The 24557-nt window shown below is 35.8% G+C and overlaps 1 protein-coding gene across 1 annotated transcript; it reads left to right on the top strand.

Annotated features, from left to right (window-relative positions):
* On the top strand, positions 1 to 24109 carry LOC132547887 (testis-expressed protein 11-like). The gene is given in 30 exon segments (XM_060211692.1): positions 1 to 40; positions 681 to 823; positions 1042 to 1126; positions 2799 to 2878; positions 3312 to 3342; positions 3819 to 3868; positions 5358 to 5486; positions 5916 to 5996; positions 7247 to 7384; positions 7865 to 7960; positions 9932 to 10013; positions 10220 to 10301; positions 11029 to 11180; positions 12904 to 12989; positions 13352 to 13492; positions 14060 to 14162; positions 14382 to 14491; positions 17319 to 17449; positions 17590 to 17627; positions 17850 to 17936; positions 18066 to 18080; positions 18083 to 18165; positions 18317 to 18433; positions 18882 to 18969; positions 19466 to 19615; positions 20674 to 20782; positions 21033 to 21144; positions 21503 to 21573; positions 22370 to 22463; positions 24029 to 24109. Coding segments are annotated over 30 exon segments (2805 nt in total).
* The last annotated feature ends 448 nt before the right edge of the window (positions 24110 to 24557 follow it).

Consider the following 24557-nt stretch of genomic DNA (forward strand, 5'->3'; position numbering starts at 1 on the left):
ATGTTTCAAGAACTTCAAATTGTCATTGCACAAATTCAGGGTATGTTCCAACAAGGCTAGCTAGACACTCAAGAACGAATCCAAAATTCATTTTACCAGGCTATATGGCAGTATACCGTCTAGTCTCAGGGACTTGCACTTGGCACGAATTCCCAACTCATGGTATATATATGCATTATGTTGACTATAATACAGACATATCGATCATGGGTTGGAAATTCGTGCCAAGTCCCTCTGGGCCTAGCCACTTCACACTTGAGTACCATTTTCCTACATGATAATAGACATGTATTGAATTTCCCTTTCTTTTACATGTACACCAGAAGTTAGACATTTCGGATTAGATTGACAGGTTTATGGTGTCGGTTAAAAATGTCTCCTGTTGCAAATTGGTGTATGCCAAGGAGTCTGAGGAAATATGTGCTTAATACTAACACTATGCACATAAACTTACTTGCTTGTTAGCATCACAAGCTTTTCAGCTAGTGCCGAGAAATGTACAGGGGATCAATTGCAGCATATTTTAAGTTAAAATCCAACTTGCTATGAATTCCTTTTTGTATGGAAATTTTAACTAGATATGGTGAAAACGAAATTTTGGATATTTCGACTTGAATTAAGATATCACAATAAAACTATAATAAAAAAATCTCCAATTTCTTATTTGCTTTCCATTACAGCATTATTAAAAGAAATATGTAAAGCTGATAATGGTGCCAATAAACAGTGGCTTGATCAGATAGACAAAGTCATGTCACTGGTAACTAGACTACATGAGGAAGCCACACATATGGTACCAGAACAGAGAATTGCTGTTTCAATAGTTAGTAGCTTTTGAATCTTTGAAAAATGAAGAGGTTAAAAACAAAACAAACAAAAAAAACCTTTTTCCATGCTGTAACATTTATCTTTGATTTATATTGATGAAACACTAAAATGAGGTGAACAGAACAATTCTTGAAATATTATATATGTATGTCTGGTGTTCTGAAAGGTTTATAATAGAAAATTTAAATCATTTATATTCTTTCATTTGACTAGCTAGAGACACATGCAGTCGATCTTTGGAATATAGCAGTTGCTCTGAAAACCAAAGACTCTATTCCTGTCTTGGTAAATGCAAAATGTAAGTAGTTACATGTCCACCAAAGCTGTTATAGTTCACAAATCCTTGTCTTCAGTGATGATACATTGATAATGCACTACGTGTAAAATCAAATTTATCCAACATCTATTTTTGTTGTGCCAATTTGCCAAATTCAGTGCCCTATTTAAAGACATTTCCAATTGTACATGTTAGCTTTTTCAAGTGAAGTCATCAAAATCTATTCAATCTTTTTTATCTGGTGGAAGACGCTACATTGAGAATTTTTATTTTCTTGTCAACCATTAGCAACAGTGGACTGTTCAAAGTGGCTTGTGTCCATCTTCTGTCCATTGTCTTGAACAATTCTTATTTCCCTGTTTCTTAAAAAAGTACTGGATGGATCTTTCAAATTTCACATGCAGGTTCCCCTTGGTCCCTAGAATTGCTGTTTGGATTTTGGAACAGATCAGAAAAGTAAAATGGTTTCCTGGTGGTCATCTTGGATTCTGAAATGAATGTTTGTCAATGCTATTTCTTGAGAAAGACTGAATGGATCTTTTTCTAATCTCATGTAGGTTCCACTTGGTTCCTAGTCATTTTGAGACATGATCAGAAAAATAAAATGCTGGCAAGCAGACATCTTTTATTTGGCTGTCAACAAATTTCATATAATAGGAAAGAAGGGAAATTGAATAAAAGGAAAAGTTCCAACTTTGAAAGAACACAAATGGAGACTAAACAAAGGTGGGCAACAATATCCCTCTGGGATCAGTTGTTTATTCCAAGTGCCCCTCAAATTTCCACTGTTAAGACAAAATAAAATCTCAATTTCTTGCTTGTGGTATTTGGCCAACAAAACAGGGGGAGGGGCAACTGGGGAGATTGACCAAACTCTTTAAAATCCTTCTTCTGTAGGAATATGTGGTTTCTATTCCAATTTTGTCTGAAGCATCCTTTGATGAATGGGAATCAGTTTAATATACACTCTGGGTCTCTGCTTGTGGGATGGGAGGGGCAGTGCCCAATAGCAAAAAATAGAGTAAATTCTTTAAAACCCTTATTCTTCAGTAGGAATGACACGATCCTGTCCCAAGGGAGAAATATTAGAATTCATTCCAATTATTTTAGAATCCTTTTTCTGAAAGAATAAAAGGATATTGTCCAAATTTCAAATTTGAATGGAAGTATCTCTTCGGGTGCATAGGGACTTGGCACAAATTTTTCGACACGTGGTCTGTATATATGTAGTAACTATAATACATATATATGATCCATGGATTGGGGGTTCATACCAAGTCCCTGTGCTCAGGTGCAATTGGAATTTGGTGTAAAAGGTTGATTTAGTTTAGATGAAGCAATTTCTAAACCAAAAACTGGTTGGTGATACAGGCCTTATTGGTTAGTAGTCTCAAAAAAATCTATTTTATTCATTGTAAAAGTGTAAACATTGTGTCAGTATCTTTGGATGTTAATTGTTGTACTTTTATTAATGTTCTAAAAGGTAGAGTATTTTGGTTTAGGCGAATCAAAATCTAAGTGATTGGTTGATCAGATAGATAAAATAAAATAAGCCTTTTCAATGGTTTTTGACATGTTTATCACTTCCCACAATAATGGATATGATGCTGTATGACACTTAACACCCATTCTCACTTGTCAAATGCAATTCCAGGCAGTTCATTTGGTAACATTGGTAATTTATTTTCTGTAGTGAGACATGTCGCCTTTCTTTTGGTGGATTGTTCAACCCCCTCTGAGTTCAATGAAAATACATGGAGAAAGAAAATAGTGGTAATTATTTTTCATCCTCAATAAAAAAAAGTCTCTTAGCAAATGCTTTCATTAAACATCAAATAGAAATTTGATATCATTACATTCACGGAACTATTTACCAGAGTTAATGTGACTTTTAAAAGCTACTCAGAACTGTATAATACATACCATACTTATTTAGCAGCCTAGAAATAAGGCTGATATGACTTTCATCTATTGCTTTTTTGGTATAAACTGTCAACAGAAGCTGCACCATTGTCCTTTCATATGCCCACCTACTCACCTAGAACCAGAAGCTAATAACATTTACTGCCTCCTGTTCTTCTCGCAGGATGAATACTCCAGTTCTCTGCTAGCAATATTTGAATAGGTTATATAAAGCAATTAAAAGCTGTACATTGTGTTTGATAATCAATGGATATGTGTATGTGCCCACTTCATGATATTTCAGATGGGAATGAAGGCGGGTCGAGCATGGCTAGGTGAGAGCATTAACTTGATGATGGCATCCACAATTTTGGAACAACTGCAATGTGTTAACAAATACATACATATACAGTATACATATTTTGTGCCTGTTCTAAAACATGTTTTTTTTGCATACATATATTTGTACCTGGCTTTGTTTGGAGCTTTAAAGGATGTTTAATATGTATGTTCAATCTTTGATTATAGAAATGAACAACATAAAAAGCGTCATAGTTTTAAATTAACAAATAAGCAAAACTGAATAGTTGTATGATAAGCTAGTCTTACTGACTAATTTTCTTTTATGCTTAGTACAGGGTCAATATTGATTATAAATTAAAGCATATAAACATTTTTCTTAGAAAATAGTGGTTATGATTTTAGTCTGGAAGACATTGCTGGTTTCTTACTAAAATGTAATAAGTATTCACAATGTGTGAATGGATCTTTGGTTAGACAATGAATTAAAAGATGACTAAATATCTCACAGATAGCAAAGATCCTGTTATGGCGGATCAAGTCTTCCTCCTCACTGATCAGGTAAGTCTGCTACTGCTGGTAACCAGTATTGACCAGCTCCCGTTCCTCCTTCAGGTGCAGATTGCACCAGCTTTATCTTAGTTTAGGTGTATCTGAGGTGGCCAATCTGTAGCTCACACCACTCTCTGTTTTCCTCTATATCTAATGCTCAGGGAACATTGGAGAATCTAAAAATGATCTTTTTGTCCTACTCAGTCACTTTCAAAACCTCTATCATTAATTTTTCTTTCTCTTTCTCTCTGTTCTGTGACTTCTTTCTCCTTGCAACTCAAATTCATTTAACTAAGCAGTTACAAGAGTATCTTGGATACTCCAGGGATTACTTTTGCTCTCTACATCCCTGGAACATGTCATGGCAAAATTGAAGGCACAAGCAAAGCAATTTGATTGAATGCAAGGGAAAAAACCTGATCAATCACAGGGTGATTATGCTCCTTTTGAAGATTACAAAGAAGCAAAACCCAACTTCAAAGCCATTATGATAACCCCATTACATGAACTTGTGAATTGCTGGATGTACATTAAAGGATCAAACTAGCCTTTTTGTCTTGTCCACAGTATTGCACATGAAACATTCAGTTTTGCCTAAAAGAAACAAGACAAACTATTAAAGGCAAAACATCTAGCCCTATTACTGATTAGATGGTCCTGTTAACTCGCTCTGCTTGAGTAGGTAGGTCTCCTATTTAGCCCTCACTGATTACCGGTAGGTAGGTCGCCTGTCTAGACCTCAATGATTAGGTAGGTGTCCTGTCTAGCCCTCAATGATAGGTAGATATATCTTGCCATCACTGATTAGGTAGGTTTCCTATTTTGCCCTGACTGATTAGATAAAATCTTTTACCTATATTGCATGTAGTTTATTTTCCATTTGTTAATTTGTCTTGAAAAAACGGCAACTGCATATCAATCATTTAAAATTTTTATGAATTATCAAATTTGTTCAGTAATATTGTTTTTATGCCCCCAGCTTGAAATATCATGGCATATTGTTTTTATGCCCCCAGCTTGAAATATCATGGCATATTGTTTTTGTGCTGTCTGTTTGTCTATTGTCAACTTTAACCTTGCCCTAAATATACTGCAGGTAAGAGGTATGGCTTTCATATTTGGCATGTGTACTCCTTGTGGCAAACTTTTCCAGGTGTACCAAAATTTTTGACCATTTGACCTTGACCATATTGTTTGACCTACATTTGAAAGTAAAACAAAATCATTACCACAATGAAGTGTTTCACAAAGTGTGCATACAATTAGTGTATGCCTTACATAGTACAGTTTTAATGTCCTATTTTAGAATTTTGTTTCAGCTGGGGGCATAGTGTTTCATAAACACACCTTGTTGAAGATTAATATTCTAATTGAAAGAAATGAAAAGATATTGATATATGCATACTACCAGTGTACAATTATTTTATTGTTATCTATGAATTCAAATAAAATACAATATCTGTGACACACTTCCTACCTATGGTATTTCATCATTCAGTTTGTAGCTTCAGTACAGAGAGCTGTTGTAGAAAGAAAGAATGATGGTATTGCTGCTGAGGTGGTAGATAAACAGAAGACAGAAATACTACAGGACATGTTTAAACTTCTATGTTACAAAGCAGAAGCAGTGAGTATTCACCAAGAAACTATGATATGGAGACAAATGTTTAGAAAGAGTTAAAATAAGTAGCTTGTACAAATTTCATGAGTCTTTATTTTTCTGTGTTTTTGTTTCTATTTTTTTTCTTTTTATTTATAAGAAAGGAAGGAATGCAATACATATACACCTAAAATTAATTTTTGATATGTCATACAAAAAAGAAATTTCAACAATCAGATATTTTTTTTTACATTTAAGATCATTTTCAGGTATCAGAAGATCTTTGATTTCTTTGTCACATCAAATAATATCATCATATCAAATTAATAATGTAAATTAATTTTAATGTATTTTCTTTTCATTCAATTCCAATGTTTTCAACATTTTGTTGCTTTGTATTGGTTATACAATGAGCATATCTACCACTGTGATATGCCTGTTATGTGTTATACCAAGGCTTTGACACAACAAAACCAACAGAAGGCATTAGATTTGGTACTTCTTGCAAAGGAAATGCTGCCAAATTTCCCAAGAGAGGTAAGTGCTTATTTCTCAGTATCAATTATCAATTTAAATTCAATTTTTTTACTGCAATGTATTCTTGTCAAACTTTCAAAATTTCAATCATTATATATCAAAAGCTTCAAAACATTCAAATCACCATTAAGCTGCATAAAGGAACTATTAAAGGATGTTTGTCAGGAAAGTCAGTAATTATCAAAAAATGGAAGTATTAAGTTCTCCTGGTCAGAAGGACCAGTGAGCTTATGCCACTGCATTCCATCAACTTTTTCTAAAAACACTACTCATCATGAACAACTGAGTGGATTTTTACCAAATTTGGTCAGAAGCATTCTTAGTTTAAATAGTGTGACTGACCTCCCTGGGCCAGATGAACAAAGCCCAATAGGGGAAATAGAGTTAATTCTTTAAAATCGTACTCCTCCTGTAGGAATGATTAGAGTCTGCCCAAATTTGGTCCCTCACATTGTTGTGTTAAGGGGAATCAAATTTGTATAAACAGTTGGCATGAGACCAGAGGAATAGGGCCCAATGGGGAAAACAGAGCACATTCTTTAAAATCCTACTTCCCTTGTAGGAATAACTGGATTTGGCCTAAACCTGGTCTGAAGCATTCTAGGGTGAAGGGGAATCAATTTGTATAAATGATGGGTCTTGGATTCCTGGGGCCAGATGAACGAGGCCCAATAGGGGAAACAGAGCAAATTCTTTAAAATCCTACTTCTCCTATAGCAATGATTGAATTTTGCCCAAATTTAGTCAGTAGCATTCTTGGGTGAAAGGGAAAGAATTTTGTATAAACAGTTGGTGATTCCTGCAGGAACCGGGTTTTGCTGTAAGCAGTCCTTGGTGAAGGGGAATTTATTTTGTATAGACATTAGGTCTCGACACTCTGCGGCAGGAGGGGCAGAACCTATTTTAGGGTAAATAGAACAAATTCTTTTAAATCCTTCTGTAGGAATGGGAGGAATTTGTCTGAATTCGGTCTGTAGTATGAATGTTTTTTCTGATCCCCCTAGGACAGAGGGTTTGGGCACAATGGGGAAAATAGATATGTTATGTGTTGTGTGCTTGGATATTTAGAATTCTTTTCCTTTAGTTTTGAGGAAGCGATTCCAGCCAAGCAAAGCCAGGGCCTATGATCCTTTTATTTATGACAGATTTTCTTAAAGCTTACTAACAGGCTTCAACCACTGCAAGTAGATTGATATTTGAGTATGCAGATGAGCACAATTTCAACTGTTATGCATACATTTTTTTTTCAGGGTGGCTACCTCTCTATGCTGTGTTATAACTTTGGAGTGGACATGTACCAACAAGAAAAGTATGAGCAGGGGGTCATGTGGCTGCGGGAGAGTTTTGAGTTAGGCAAAGGTCGACAAACTATTGGATCCCGAAATCAAGTAAATACCAATAGGCAATACAAATACATAGATATAGTTAGCAGATTTTCTTGTGCCCAGTACAATGTAATTATACAGTAACATTCTATCCATCTTCAATTTTGTTTCTTGAGAGAGTATCAGAATTTAGAAGTAAACAAATCTAGAAATAGATATTTATACACTTATGTGGAATATAAAACTTACAGAAAGCAGAATGATGATATGCTCTCAAGTACATAATGGAACCATATTAACATGTCAGTGTCTTTGTCAGGAAGAAAATTAGCTGGTTTTCTCTGGAATCCCAGAAGATTTATAAGCTCAAAAAAATTATATACTGAATCATTGAATTTCATAGTAATTAAATGTTATTGAATGAAGAAAGGTTTGAAAATCCTAAACAAGAATTATTCTCATTTAGGATTTTTTTTATTGATAATTAATTAAATATGTTATCTCTGGCAATTTTTATATGTGCATAATTGTACTTGATTTCAGGCACGCACATTGAGGTTGCTTGCTAATGCCTACCTGGAATGGAATGCCAAAGAACATAGCCAGAAAGCCTTAAATGCTGTGACACTGGCTAATACAGTAGGTGTTGTCAAAGAATCTTCCTCATAAGTAATTTTTCAGTAATGTTCAATAGAATCCAACAAAATTAAAGTCATTAGACTCCACTAGTTATTTGTATATTTTTTGAAAATTACATCTATACTGACAGGAAAAAGAAACGCAATTAGCAGAAAGTTAATATTGTAAATTAAATCCTTGACATACACCCTTGAAACTTGACAAATGTGTGCATTTGAGTTAGGTTCCTATGGTACCATATTAAAACCACTGATGCATAACTAAACTGCGCACGCCGCTTGTACAAAAGAATAAGAGACAAAAGCACGATATCTCAAACCCAGTATAAAGGATTGGTTCAAAATCTTTGTGTGCAAATCTTCAGACACATCCGTCTTGATTTCCCACATTTTGAGCATGAACAGTTCACCGTAAAAAATGCCATGACTGTCCGAAGTTGACAGGGGTCATGCCATTGCACTTCTTATGCAAGGTACCCCGCAAAATCAGGTCGCTAATCAATTTGGAGTCCATCCATCGAACATTTGCCGTCTCATCCAAAGACTTCATGCCACCGGAAGGGTTGCAGACCGTCCCCAAAGCAATCGCCCTCGTGTGACAATGCTTCGGCAGGATAGGGCAATGCGATTTTCGCAATCGCTTTCTGATGGCCAGGGAAACAGCAAGGAACACAATTGGGCGTCATCATGTTCCAATTGATCCAAAGACAGAGCGTACTCGACTGCGTGTGTTTGGTCTAAGACTGCGGCGGCTATATGTTGGACCACAGCTTAATGCGTGGCAATGTGCCAGACGAATGCAATGGCTGAACGCACATTCCGTAAGACGCTTCCCAATGCAACGTTGGAGAAGGGTCCTGTTCTCAGATGAGTCCAGGTTTTCGCTTTACCGGGCAGACGCCCGAGGTTGTGTCTATAGACGTACCCACGAGCACTATGCATATGCTTGTGTGATAGAGAATGAGGATTGGTCATGGTATAAGGAGGGATTGTGCATAGTATCAAGACTCCTCTGGTCGTTATTCAGGGAAATCTCACGGCCGTCTGCTATAGAGATCAAGTCCTAGCGCCTCATGTTGTTCCTCTAGTACAGCAGCGTCAACTGACATTTCAGCAGGACAATGCCTGGCTGCATGTAGCGAGGGTTTGTTGTGGTTATCTTGCAGCAAACAATGTCCCCACCCTAGACTGGCCCCCATACAGCCCTGACCTCTCCCCAATAGAACATTTATGAGACAAGTTGGACAGAAGGAAAAGACGTAGGCCGAATCCTCCAATCAACGTCGCTCAGTTGGCGTTGGCGCTGGATGAGGAATGGAATCGTTTATCAATGAGGAGGGTTAATACCCTGATCAATTCAATGCACAAAAGAGTTCATGCAGTTACTGCAGCTCATGGGGGGCACGCATGATATTGGTGGGTCCAGTACGCACTTCATTTTGAAAGAGGTACTCTTGAATCAACGTCAGATTTGAAAGGTTTACTAAACGTACACAAATGAAATTCTCGTAGATGACAGAGTGGTCAACTATCTTCCAGTTACACCATAATTACATTCTAAAACCCTTTTCTATTTCCCGTAGTTGACCTGGAAATTCCTAATTGTTTTTCTTATTCCTTTCAGTATATTCATCTGTTCCATTTGCAGCTATAACAGGGAAAGTTTCCAGTTATATTTTCCTTTCTTACAGAGCATATGCAGTGAATTTTTGAAAATGTAGATTATAGTTAAAATGCTGTCATGCATATTTTTCAATAGAGGTATTTTTATTTTCCTGAAATGACTCATTAAGCAAAACTAAAATAAGATATAGCTTCATTCATTATTAGCTCATAGAATTCTGTAAATTAACCATAATGTACTTACTGTAACTTATCTGATGTTTTTACCATTTATTTTCAGTTATCTTAATTTAAGTGTCCTAAATTGTTCCACAACAAAAATAACAATACATACATTTTTTTTACCCAGGAACATCCACACCCAGCTGGATTTTATCTAAGTCTGCGTGTACTCCTGTTTATTGGTGAGGAAGATGGAGCCATTGAGAAAGGTAACCTTCTTATTATAACTGCAACAAAACATTCAGTAGTGAGCGACAATTTAAATTCACCTTTGACTCATATTTAATTAATTTCATTAAATTAATGCACATAAATTGACTATTTATAGATTGGTTTATTGGTAACAAAACTTCTCCTTAGACTTTGAAAGTTTTCCTTAAATGCAGAATCAAGGTAGAAATGTTGATTGTTTCAGCCATTGAAGATGTTCTGCATCAGTCTGATGTAACTGTTGACATTGGACTCAATGTTGTACAACTAGTGTCCCAACATAATAGGTATGTAATGATGGGACAAACATAACAGGTATGTAATGATGGGACAAACATAACAGGTATGTAATGATGGGACAAACATAACAGGTATGTAATGATGGGACAAACATAACAGGTATGTAATGATGGGACAAACATAACAGGTATGTATTGATGGGACATTTGCCTGTCCAGATTACGGTCTATGTAATGAAGGGATTTCGGCATCATGAGTTCATCCTTTCATTTGATTTTCAGGAAACTTGGGAATGATCAAATATCAATTCATTTAATTGCTTTAGTATAATTTTTAGCATGATCTATTTCTCATATGGCCAGCATTGGATGTTTCATTAGAAAATGACGCTGTCTCTTTATGATTCCTGTCCTTTACATATGTATGTAACAACATTCGAATGGTAGGGGAGCATGATTGTGATGATATAAAGATAATGAACATGCAAGACCTGAGATGTATTTACACTAATAGCAAGATGCAAATGATATTCAAGAGAGGAGCACTGTATGAAGGTTTCATTAAAGCTGTCATTTCATCTTTTGTAATTCAATAGTTTTAAGATTTTCAAAGATTTTCACACCAGCTATTCAAATTCACTCTACCTCATTTAAAAGAAAACTCAGGTAGGAAATCTTCAGACGCAATTATTGATGTGAGATCTATGTAGTGAATGTTTGATTATGTAATGTGGATTCTATAAATGTACTGAGTTGATAAAATCTCATTAATCAGGACTGATATTGCCATGGAGGTCACTAAAACTTTGTTGAAGACATTTGAGACATCACCAGATGTAGGAAGTATTATTGTCTGTCTGCTGGAGCTATTAATACAGATGGGAAAGATCAAGGAAGCTAAAGACTTTGTGGAGGAATCAATTACAGGTAGAGCTTTAAAGCTATATAAGACATTTCAGAGGTCATAACAAACCTGGTGTCTAGACTCAACATACAAATATAGACAGGGATGTCAAAGAGACTTGATAAAAAGAATCCATCATTTACTCTTTAATCCAAGGTTCAGCTTTTCGTACTGCAGAACTTCATTAATCCCAAGTAAAAAACACCTCAAAAAGACATAATTGTATGCAAAGCAATCTGTTATTTATCAACAGCTTCTTGGAGACAAATGAGATACAACCAATCAATAATCATAGATCTTGGTCAAAAGAATTAATGTAATGAAATTTGGATTGGACAATATTGTATTTCCATGTTTTTAGGTCATCTGATCTAAAGTGTCTGGATGAACCATAGCCATCATGTTTAATCCATTATCATGCATTGTGCAAAAACTTTCCATTCAAATGACTTCTTCTCAATAACCAAAAGGCGCAGGGTGCTAATATTGGGCCTGTAACATGATGGGATGATAGGGTGCTGATATTGAACAGTATAATTCTGGGATAAACAGGGATTATTTTGATTAATTTTTTCAGGGAGAGAAATTCTCTCACTACTGTCAATGTGAGAGAGATTTTGAAATTCAATGAGAGTCCTTTACAAATAACAAGTTAACAACCTTTATTTATGGCTTCAGTGGCCTTCAACAACAGTTTTAAAGACAAAAGTATCCAACGAAAGAGTATTCATGAGATGACTAGAAACCACAGAATACAAAATACAACTTATGTGTCATTAATCATTTAACAGTATGCAGTTTTGTGCGCGGTTACTAGGCCAAACATCGCAGAAATTTTCTGCTGGCCGACCATGTTGCCTGTGCCTACTTTCGGAACATTTCGGACCGCATTAATTCGCGGAAATCGTGCCCCAAAATGACCCCTGGATAAAGGATTAACAAGTTTGTTAATATGAATGACCTTGGCCCACATGCAAGGTCACAGGGATCAAAGGTGTTGAAATATTTAAACAACTTCTTCTCAATTACTAAAAAGTCCATGGTGCTGATATTAAGGCTGTAGCATGCTCTGATGGAGGGTTACTTATTTGTTCATGTGATTGACCTTTTCTCCTTTTAAAGGTCACAGGGGTCAAATGTGTTTAAGTATTGAAACAACTTCTCAATATTAAAATGATCTAGGCTGTTGATATTGGTTTTTTAAAATAAGTGAATGAAGGGATACTGATTTGTTCAAGTGATTGACCTTGACCTATATTGAAGATCTCTGGGTTTAAGTGAATTAAGATTTTAAAATTTCTTTTTCAACAAGCAATAGGTCAGATTAATGGCATTTGTGTAGAAGCATGTATAAAGAATATAATTTCAAGTTTGCAGAAAATGTTTTTATGAACCAACAATGTCTTTTTGTAAGCTGTAGAATAGTTGAGCAATTCATTTTAGGCCTACTTGGCCTCTTTCATACATAGATCTTCATAGTCAGATGACCGTTAAGGCCTGAGGGCCTCTTGTAATTGAATAGACAGGCAGTGGTATTGTTCTGCCTGTAGATGCTCATGTCTAATAGATTTTTAACTTTAGAGCATTGATGTTTTCCCTAGGAAGAAAAGTTCTTCAAAACCGAGTCTCTTTAGATTCTAGGTCAATTGAAGTAATAAAGAGCTGATTGAAGTTTTGATATTGAGATTTGTTATATATGACATAATTTTTTTGGAGGGAAAATGTGTTCAAAATTTACTTTTCAAGCTCATAACACTGGAAAACCATTAGATGCTGCTGTTAGGAAAAGGTTTCATATAGTACTATGGGAGCAAGCAGCTCTAGCATTTGAGGTGAGTCAATCAACACAGACAAAACAAATGTTGATGTCACAGCTGAAATATATATAAATGCAAATTTAACAATATGAAGGCAAAAACTACTCTGTGGAAATGTTTCATTGCATCAATCACTGCATGTCCACACAATATATCCAAAACTCTTCACTGTTGTCTTCACACGTTGGCTCTAACCTTTCACCAATGGTTAACTGGCTTACTATCTTCATCAGATATTGAACATCGAATTTGGATAGAAAAGTTCATGTCTCAAGGATAATGCCTAATGGTTAAATGTCTTTGATGTGGGGCAAGAACATTCAGTTCTTTCATGTTCTGTGCACGTCCTCCAATAGAGTATACATTGTCACTTGTAGGCGAAAGATTACAAAGAATCTCTGGAATGGTATAACTACACACTGAGCCTGTTCTCTCACTCGGATATAGAGGCACATAATCTGGCCAAATTGTACAGGAACAGAGCATCTTGTTATTTACATCTGGAACAGAGGAATGAGGTTGGTGCCTCTCATTTCATTGACAATAAATTGCTTATTTGACTGAATTTAAATAAAGGCTGTATCAGCTTATGCCGAGATATATACATCTACCCGTAACCCTGCTTCTCCAAAACGCTAGGAACTGTGACAGATAAGGATGAGGAAATGTTTAGCTGCTGAAACTGCCAGCTATATTGACTTGCTTTCAAGGTCACAGAGATGGACTCAGTGAAAACATCTGTTGAAAATAATATATTCGGTCATGATATTGTTTCACTTAAAAAGCTTTCCATGTAAGAGGCTTTGCTGATATATAAGGGATATCAAGTTTGCCCTAGCAAATGGCCTTGACCATTTTTCATGTTCAGACTGGTCAAATTTAAATGCCATCAAGATCCAGAGAGCTAGCATTGACAGCTATTAGTTGCTGGATTAAGCTGTAGTGTTAGCTTTTTTGCTGTCAGTATTTTTTAGAACATTTCCAAAATGATATATACAGAAAAAGAACTTTGAATTATTATATCATATTCTATTGAATACTGTGTACCTTGTTTGAGATATTTTGGATTTTTTCCTGGACACTAGGCACTTGAGTCAGCTGAACAGGCTGAAAGATGGGAACCTAGGTCTCTACATACCCAATTCATTCTCTATAAAGTTTCGCTGGCTGGAGCAGACATCAACAAAGGTAGGTTCAAAAGCAGATCTGGTCTTTTACACCATGGCTTGTTATTAGACATGGATATGATTCCTTTCCTTGTCGCAGTGTGAGTGAATATTATTGTTTCAGTTACTTTAAATTCATTATCTGTGAAAAAAAGTATCGCCCCATATGTTCACCCATATTTTATTACCGATCTCAGGTGTCACAAAAGTTGCTTGACTATGAGTTTGATGTCCATTGTAGCAAAATATGTGCTGCAGAAGATGTGCGAGATGGTAGCCAGCATTGACCGTGGGGACGACAGTACAGATGCACATAGCATCATGTGTCTGGCAGCACAGATGGCATTTGAGGTAATAGTGACAAACAATTGCACTGTATTATGGTGAGATTTATTTCAATATTAACTTACAAAAAGACTCTACCAATTCATAACCTACATGAATAATAATGTCATAAATTATAATTAATATTCTCTAAACTAATTAATATGATCCCTCTTGATCTTGAATTAAACCAAATATAAAGGAATTTTGTAGTAAATTGATTTACAGTAATAACAGTAAGATGGAGAGATAATTTAGTTTCATGTACTTAAATGCTTCATTGTGAATGTTTGCGATGAGACTCATCACCCTGGTATTGATAGCATTTCTTAAAAGATGTTTACCATATTCATTCCAATAAACGCCCTGGGGGCGTGAAATTTTTCAGACAGGGGGTGATTAATAGAACACATAATTTGTTGGTCGTGACATGCCATGGCTGCCACTTAAAGACATTGTTTAACAAACTAACGAATTACTCAGCAAAGAATGCATTTGAAAACTGCAGTAATTCCAACATCGTTATAGCTTTGAACATTGTTGTCAATTGCATTCTGATAACCTGAATTCTTGTATGAAATGACACGATGTCAATCGTGTCAGCTTCAGTCAAAAACGTACAATGTTCATCATCGCTTGTAGGCCTAGTTTGCATAACAAAATAAAAAAACACAGCGGTATATAAGCCAGTCTGTTTCTTATTAAATCCCACATACCTGATAACAATGTCTGGGACAAAACGAAATTACGACACTGCTTTCAAGTAATCGCCTTCGCAGAGGAGAAGGGTAAACATGCCGCCGCGAAAGTGTTTCGTGTTGACAGAAAACGAGTGCGGGACTGGTGTCAAAACAAAGAAAAATTAAAAAATCTTTTTAAAACATCTAAACGCTGTAAAGGAGGTGAGAGGCATGTCAGATATGAAGATATTGACAAAAATCTGATGAGATGGCTACAGGACAGACGGGAGGCCGGAATACGAGTGACTGGGAAAGCATTGCGGTTTGAGGCCCTGCGTATGCATAAGGCAAATGGTAGTCAATCATTCAAAGCCTCATATGGCTGGTTTTCTAAATTCAAAAAGAGACATAACATTTCGTTCAGGCGATCTACGCATGTGACACAACATGAAGTGACAGTTTTTTTAATTTCGTGTTAAGAATGCGTAGGCTACGAGAATACCCCGATAGCCATATCGCTAACATGGACGAAACCCCGGTGTGGTTTGACATGCCAGGAAAATCAGCATTGGCAATAAAGGGGGAAAAGGAGGTCAGAGTTTACAGTACTGGCCACGAAAAACAAAAAATAAATGTGACACTGGCAGCATATGCCGATGGGACTAAAATCGCCCCCCTTGTGCACATGCCAGGCATTCGTCCCCTTCCGAAAGATGACATACCAAGTGGTATTTTGGTATACATGTACGGGGCCGGACAAAAATCCTGGGCAAACGAGGAAAGTATAAAATTTTGGTTAAAAAAACTCTGGGGTGTGAATAATACAGCTAGGCGGTTATTAGTATGGGACGCTTTCCGTGGTCATCTTACTGAAGATGTAAAAAAACTGGTTTGTCAAAAATATAATTCAGACATCTGTGTTATACCCGGAGGATGTACATGTAAGCTACAGCCAGCCGATGTGTCGTGGAATAAACCCTTCAAACAAAAACTTGGAGAGTTGTATGACGAATGGTGTTTCAGTGGCCCCATTGAGAAAACCAAAGCAGGGAATCGTAAAGCCCCATCTAAAGCTGTAATGTTGTCTTGGGTCAAGACAGCATGGGATAGCATTAGCCCGGACACAATCAGAATATCGTTCAAAAAATGCGGTATCACAAATTCGCTGGAGGGTAGCGAGGATCATATTTTCCAGCATGATTCTGACGATGAGGAATTCCAGGGGTTTAGTGAAAAGGATGTCCAAGCTGCAGAGGACGTTTTGCAAAATTTAATGGGTGATGTGAACACGCCTTCTATTCCACAAATAGAACTGAGTGAAAGCGAGACTGGCGAAAGTGAAAGTGAAGACAGTAGTTCGTACGGCAGTCCCAGCCGTTAGGCCTGCAGTATATTGAAATGAACCGTGGATTAAATTGATATTACTTGTGTAGATGTCTTGACAGTGTAATTTTCTTGTGCCAAAATTCATTTGTTCATGTACATGGATACCAGGAATTTAAAATTTATTAAAAGGTAAGCTTTGTAACCTGACTCCTGAGTTGTTGAAATTTACTGAGAAAACAGGTTTGGGCATTTATTAGAGATGGGGCGTTTATTGGAATAAATACGGTATCTTTAACGCAAACAGCAATGGATTACCATGTTTGTGAGCTTTTGTTTCCGAACAAAGGGGGCAATTGACTGCATGAGTCTGTACTACTGATCACTATTTGGTATTTGGATAAAACTGTAAAGTCAACTGTCAAATCATCAAGGTATATTTTCATCTCAATAGTTCTCTTATTAATAAAGCAGGCAGTTAGAGAAACGGTTGATATCTGATCCACTGAGCTGCTCAGACTGCTGGTCATATTTATACTCAATTACTTTTGAGATGAACATGCATCTCAAAAATTTAATTGCTGACTTAACACTTTCATCCCATGGCTGATAGTGAACTGTCATCAAGATTCCATTATTTTCTCTCTACATATTACAGGTATTTAGCATAATCACAGGGGCCTGTAACAAGTACAGTTTAGGTAAACCATACAAGCCCTCATTCCCTAGAAACATTATTACATTATTATATGAGCATCATATTTATTTGTAAATTTGACAACCAATGAGCATACTGTATCTACAAAGATTGCACATAGTGAAGCTACAGTCAGTGTGTTTTTTGCGTGCAGGAGAATCACCAGGTAGTGGCTTCCTTGGCATTGGAGTCTGTTGCTAACAGTTGTTCTGACCCCTGGCAGGTTCTTACAGCCCTCCGCTGTCTCATCAGACTCAGACTAGCCTCTCAAGAAAATGGCCAAGGGTAAGTCCTCATGGCTGTCTGTTCTCTAATAAGACTGAACTTGTTACAACCAAGGGACATTTGCTTCATATATATATATTTTGATATTTGAATAGGCTTTAAATCAAGCAGGTTTCATTGCATTTCATTTGTATTTTTAGGACAGACCCTTCCAGTACTGATAGAAACATCCAAACTGGTAAGATGTTAAATTATCATAAAATGTTTATGTTTTACTGGTTCATTTCTTATTTTTCCAATTTCTAAACATTCATTTATATAATGTATTAGGCATTAACCTTTCAAGGTATATCAGTTATTCCGTTTGTATCAAGTTTTGAATCCATTTAAATTTTCAGAAATCAATGCATTTTAATCTGTGCTATAAAATTCACTTTATGGACACATGTGAATGTTTCAGCTTACCACAAATTACTTCAGCTCCAAAATGACAGTAAAGAGAATCAGATTCAGATCCAAAATGAAGCCAGTTGGTTCATCAAAATTGGTAATTTCTTTATTATATAGTCTCTGTAAATGAATACTGGAATAAATCACAACTTTAACTTAACACCACTCTCTATTTATGACCAAATGAAGTTGCTTTAAAGTATATGTATTAGGAGTTCTTGACAAGAATTTTGTCATCCATTGTTACTGTTACAGCTTGGAACCTAGCCTTGCAGTGTGATGAGAGTCCACAACGAATGAAAACACTTTTCTCTCTCTGTCAGCAGGTAATATAAATTTAGTTGTCAAACTGAAATGAAAGCTGGTTTGAGTTAAGGTTGAAACTATGAAGATCTATTCTAATATAGAAACTTATCTGCATCATCGTAATGGCAGTCCTGACAATAAAGGTTATTATAAAGTAGATTGTGTCCACAGCTATCATCTCTGTGTCCTGACGATGACGTTAACCTAACAAGACAGAAGACTTGCATGCTGATGGCAGCTGCTGCTAGTCTGCAGGTGGCGAGGGTGTCAGAGGACGAGGCTGAGAAAGTAACTCCTTATCTTGTACTAGTGGAATCTTAGTTATAAATTTAACAACTTTTCAAAAATGTGAAACATAATAAGTTATCTATTGTCAAAGATGTTTTTGAGCAAATTGTAGATTTCAAAAAAGTTTTTGAATATTGTTTTCTGAAGATAAGTTGTGTGCCTGTTCTATCAGTTTTGAGGTGATCTTTACTCTAAATTACCATTCTGTCTAATCTATCTCCTTCAGTGATCCTGCTAATGTATAATATGTTGATTGATAAAAACTGATTGTAGAGGTCCAAATTATCACTGACCTGTAGCATTTACACCATGTAATATATAAAGCTGTCATTCTATCTGTTGTTTGATGGAGTGATGACAGTGCTTTAAAACATGTATACCTGATATTTAGTTATCTCAAGAAACTCAAAGCCAATGTTATAATAAAAAGGTGTTGTTTGTATTTTAGAGGTACAGTTTGGAAGAAGCTTTGCAACATGTGAAGAACTGTAAAGGTCTGATCAACCAGCTACAACACAACATGCTGGTTCCTACAGGTAGAGTTGTCTCCCATATGAAAAGTAATCTGATATATGATACATTTGTAAATTAACTGGCACATATCAGTTCACTCATATCTGCTTGTCTGCGATATCTTCACTTGAATATGACTTACAAGCCATATGCTCTTCAAAGAAATTTCGGCAATTTTGAACAACCATTTTCATCTGACCATGAATTATAATCTGGTCCAAAGGAGTGTACATGGCGGTTGCATCTATTTTCAGTCTCTTTATTTTTTTTACATAAATAATAGGACTGATTGATTAAGTGAATTTAGAACAAATTTGGTTTGGTGCATACTATCAAAGACTCAATAAAGACATAAATTTGAATTGCATATTTTAATTTCTGTAACAAATAGAATCGCTTGTGTGTTAAATATGTGCCTAAAAGACATTCTCCTGTCCACCACACTTCTTACAAATCAAATTTTATCAAGAATATTTCAACAAAGATATCATCATTTTACTTTTTGTTGATACATTACAGAGAACAAGGGAAAGGACACAACAGAGACTTTGCTATTGTTGTATGAGTTTGAGGCCCAAGTAAAGCTCAATGATCCTGTGTCAGAACAAACACTGGAACAAGCTCTACGCCTTCCAAACCCAGACCCAAAGATGTTCGAAACACTGGCTGGTATAGTTGCAGTTTACTTCCATCAATAAGATGAAAAGTTGCACCTTAAGTTGTGTAATATCAAGCTTCCACAAGTATACAGTTTTTTATGTTGCCTGCCAAAGGCGCCATATAGCTATTACTAGATCAGCAGTGTCGTGATCAGCAGTGCCGCCGTCATCCACTCCCCAAAAGTTTTTTCATAGTAAATTAAGTTCACTTTGGCCAATCAAGATCAAACTAAATACAGTGCTTCCTTACTAAAAGTGCTTGCATGGGATTGCTTTTCAGGTCCAAAGTTCAGAGGTCAAGGTCACCATTACTTTGCTTTTTTTCATGATAACTTCAGTACCATTTGGTGAATCAGCATCAAACTTTATACAGTGGATCCTTTTTGGAAGGTTGAAGGTCAAAGTTCAGGGACAGTATTACAATATACAGGGGATTGCCTTTCATGAGATAACTGAAGTTTTCTTTGGACAACTACTCAACCTTCATGCAATGCTTTCTTACTAAAGGGGCTTGCTTGGGATTGCTTTTTCAGGTTGAAGGTCAAAGGTCAAGGTCACTTTTACTATAAATAGAAAAAAAATGATTTTGTAGAATAACCTTAACAAAGGTATTTGCTTGGGATTGCTTTCAGGTCAAAAGGTCAAAAGTAAAGGTCATTGTAGCAAGAAAACTGATTTTGAAAACTTCATATGGTAATTCTTAAGCATTTTAGGTGGGTTGTTTCTGTTCCTGCCATATTTGGAGCAAATCAGTATTTTTTTAAAAAATTCTAATTCTGTGAGTAATTGTGATAAATGGATCTATTCTCAGGATTTAGTTCCTTTTGACACTAAATATCTAATCTGCAAGTTTACTCATCACATCTCAAACAAAAGGACAAATTATATAAATGGAATAAATACAATGAATATCTATAGCTATTGTTCCATAAAACTTGTCTTCATAAACCTTACCGAGCAGGCGAGACATCCATTTTCATAGAATCCTTGTCTTTTCATTTCATAATTGGACCCTTCCTTTTTTTTTTTTAATCAAATTTGGTATACATGTTATCTCACATGTTTCAGCCCTGGCAATGGAGCCCCCAGCTCAAAACAAGAATGTAAGTGTGAGAGCAATAAAAGTAGCCATCAGGAAGCACTTACAGATGCCTCAGCCAGACTTTAACAAGTGCAGGTAACACAAGCTGTTAAACTGGTGATTATGTACCTGTCCATCCCATCTGTCACATTCTGTAAACATACTTTAATAACCTCTCAACAGGTTTAATTCTTACACTTACTCAACAGTATCATGATATCAAGGGGAGCAAGGGGTTTCATGTCTTGCACACATTTTCTAGTTTGGTTTGTATCTTTTCTAATCAGGTGGATTGTAAATAAGCATATTTAACTTATCGTTCTTTAATGAAATCTTCTTGTCACAGCAAGCTCTTCCATAGCCTGGTGCAGCTGTCCCTGTCAGGGGACTCTGGAGCCAAAGGAGAGGCTCACATGTATTACTCGGAGATCATTGAAGTTATTGAAAAAAGGTCACAGGTTTGTTATTAGGTAGTGTTCATACTAAACAGGTTGCAGAAATAAGAATATTGGTATGTACTTGTGCAGTGTTCACACTGCAGAAGTTAAAAGCTAAAAAGATAACAGATATATACTTACTCATACTCTGTTAGGCAGTGCTCAAATTACACAGATGTGAATGTAGGCAGTGTAAAAAAAGGTAATAGCTTGATAAGTCTTTTTTACTATACAGAGCTCAATTACACAAACCATCTATCATTACCATGGAATACTAATCTTTGTCCCTCCACTCCCTGAAATTTTTTTTTTGCAAATGGGTGAAAAAGATCTTGAAATTTTTCTTTCTAAAATGAGGAATTGTTTTACTGTGTTACAGGGTCAGTATCCAGAGATGGAGGTTCTCTGGCTGATGACAAAGGCATGGAATTGTGGTATCAACTTTTACAGGTACACATGAATAATCTTGAGCATACACAGAGATCGATCTATGTGTTTTTTATTCCTTGAGAAACAAAGATAGAGGAAAGATTTGTACAGGTTTATATTTGTTCTGTTATTCCATCATTCCATCTAACAGCAAATCATCCCCATGTTGTGTTGAATTAGACTAAACTTTTTAAATACATAAATCTAAGATCTTAACAATCACTTTCCACTGATTCCCTTACCCATGAAAGTTGATCACTTTTATGCTCCTCGAAAGGCGAGCATATAGTTACTGCTTTGTCCATTTGTCCGTCCTTGTGTCTGTCTGTCATTATTTTGTCTGGAGCATAACATAAAACCTATAAGAGTTACCAACATAAAACTTCATAGGTAGATGGATCACAACAAGGAGAAGTGCAGTGCATAAAAACCATCACTCTCATTTGCATTATTTAGGAGTTATTGCCCTTTGTTATTTTTCAAACTTAAATTTTGTCTGGAGCATTGCACTAAAGCTATATAAGTTATCAACATGAAATTACATAAATAGATAGATCTTAACAAGGAGAAGTTTAGTGCAAAAAAACCATCACTCTCTTTTGCACAATTTAGGAGTTATTGCCCATTGTTATTTTTAATAGTTAAGTTTTTTTCCAATTGGGGAGCATAACCTGTCTCTGACGGCCCTTGTAACTTTAATGCACTAATCATTGAAGAAACTTATATTTCATGCTCAGCAAGGAAATTGCTGTTATCTATTGCATTGATGATATATTAGGTATTGTAGAATTGACTTAGGTGTATTGCTCTACTTCAGTTCAGGACGGTGTGACGAGGCTGAGAGATGGTGTAGCACAAGTCTTAAACTGCTCAAGTACCTCAATACCATGAGAGAGAATTATGAGGATCATGTAAGTACACCAACGGTCTAAAACTCCTAATGGATCTAATACTATCACAATATACGTACTACCATCAACTGTTTAAAACTCCTCATTGATCTAATACTATCACAATATACGTACTACCATCAACTGTCTAAAACTCTTCATTGATCTAATACTACCACAATATACGTACTACCATCAACTGTCTAAAACTCCTCATTGATCTAATACTACCACAATATACGTACTACCATCAACTGTCTAAAACTCCTCATTGATCTAATACTATCACAATATACGTACTACCATCAACTGTTTAAAACTCCTCATTGATCTAATACTACCACAATATACGTACTACCATCAACTGTCTAAAACTCCTCATTGATCTAATACTATCACAATATACGTACTACCATCAACTGTCTAAAACTCCTCATTGATCTAATACTACCACAATATACGTACTACCATCAACTGTCTAAAACTCCTAATTAATCTTATACTATGGCCAAACAAGTACCTCAAACTGTCTGAAACTCCAAACCAATACTAGGTTATACAAGTACCTCAAACTCAAATTCAGAATTAAGAATTCACCAAATATTGCTATTTATAAATTCATTATGCCCGGCTGTCATATATGCAGAAGGAAAGGACTGTAGGCATGATCCAGGCTGGAGAGTCTCCATGTTGAATGGCACAGCATTTTGGTTGCAGTGTAACTACAATTTGCCAGTCGATATGTTATTTTAATCAAACTTGATCAATATCATCAGATAGTTCCAAAACTGGCCAATCTTGCAAACTCAAGAATTGACTGTTGTATATGATTAATACACTTGCTCAATTGATTAATAACCTCAGTAGAGATGATAATTAAATTCTTTGGGCATTAAGTGTCTGCCCAAACAGTCTGCAAGAGGTTGAAGGTCTGCCAATTGAAATTGTGGCATTTCTACACTGGACCCATTTTTTGCAATGTCACATAATTATCATTACTGGATTAAAGTTCATCGTTGTTGATGCTATTTTCGAGTAAGGCGTTGAACCAGCACTCACCAATTGCATCAACTGAACTTTCCTACAGCAGAATAATATGCAGGTATCAAATTGGTCATCAAAATTACCTGATTTATCATTATTTGAGCATGTTTTGGATATTCTTGCGCTGTCCTCTAGAGATTATCAAAATTAGCTATCAAACTTGGAGGAACTGGCCCTAGTCTTGAACAATTAATGGAACATCTCTCCTCGAAGTTTCAGCCAGTTTGTGAGTTCCAAGTGATAATAGTGGTAATACCTTTCACTAATGGTGTTGATATTTAAATTGACCCCAACATCCTTTAGCATTGAATTAAACCAACTGACAGCTGTTTTATCCTAATCTATCTGTTATTTATTCGTACATGATCGATAAGGATTTAATATGAGAATAATTAATCGCAACTTAAATTAGAGTCACCTTTCTTTACTTCTTTCTTATTGGTTTAGGACATATATTTACCTTAATTAAATAAATGCTTGTGATATAAACCAACTCATCACATTAGGCTAGTGATTGCTCTCTGAAATATTTTGTTTTTAAGATGAATACCACCTATGGCCAGATCTTGGCAAGGATGGAAAGATTGGGAACACGAATACAAGGGAAAGGTTTGGAGGAATAAAATTACAGACAATATAGACCAGAAAAATTCACCTGGCAGATCTGTCAACTGTGTTCGATGGAAATTAGATTGATGTTACATCTTGCTGAATTAACTTTAATGAAAACTGTTTTGTTCAAGTGTATTTATGTTATTTAATCAATTTTAATGCAGTGAATTGGAAATTAACTGGCTATAGAGAAACAGTGATGTTTGTTAACCTTACGAGTTGCCCTTCTTTGTCAGCTCCTACGGGGCAGGGGAATTCAGAAACTTGTCAAAATGAAAGTGTAGCTCTGCAGTAAGTAAAATGTCAATGAAAAAAGGTAGTTCATTAAAATATCACCATTAAAATCTTCATGTTATACTGACATGCATCGGTAACATATCAGTGGCAGTGAATAAAGAAAAAAGAGTAATATGTATAGGTATATATATGTAAACATATTTGTCAGCAACAGTATTAACC

This window comes from Ylistrum balloti, unplaced genomic scaffold (genome assembly GCF_031769215.1).
Source record: "Ylistrum balloti isolate Yb309-2 unplaced genomic scaffold, AGI_CSIRO_Ybal_v1 Utg369988, whole genome shotgun sequence".
NCBI lineage: Eukaryota > Metazoa > Mollusca > Bivalvia > Pectinida > Pectinidae > Ylistrum > Ylistrum balloti.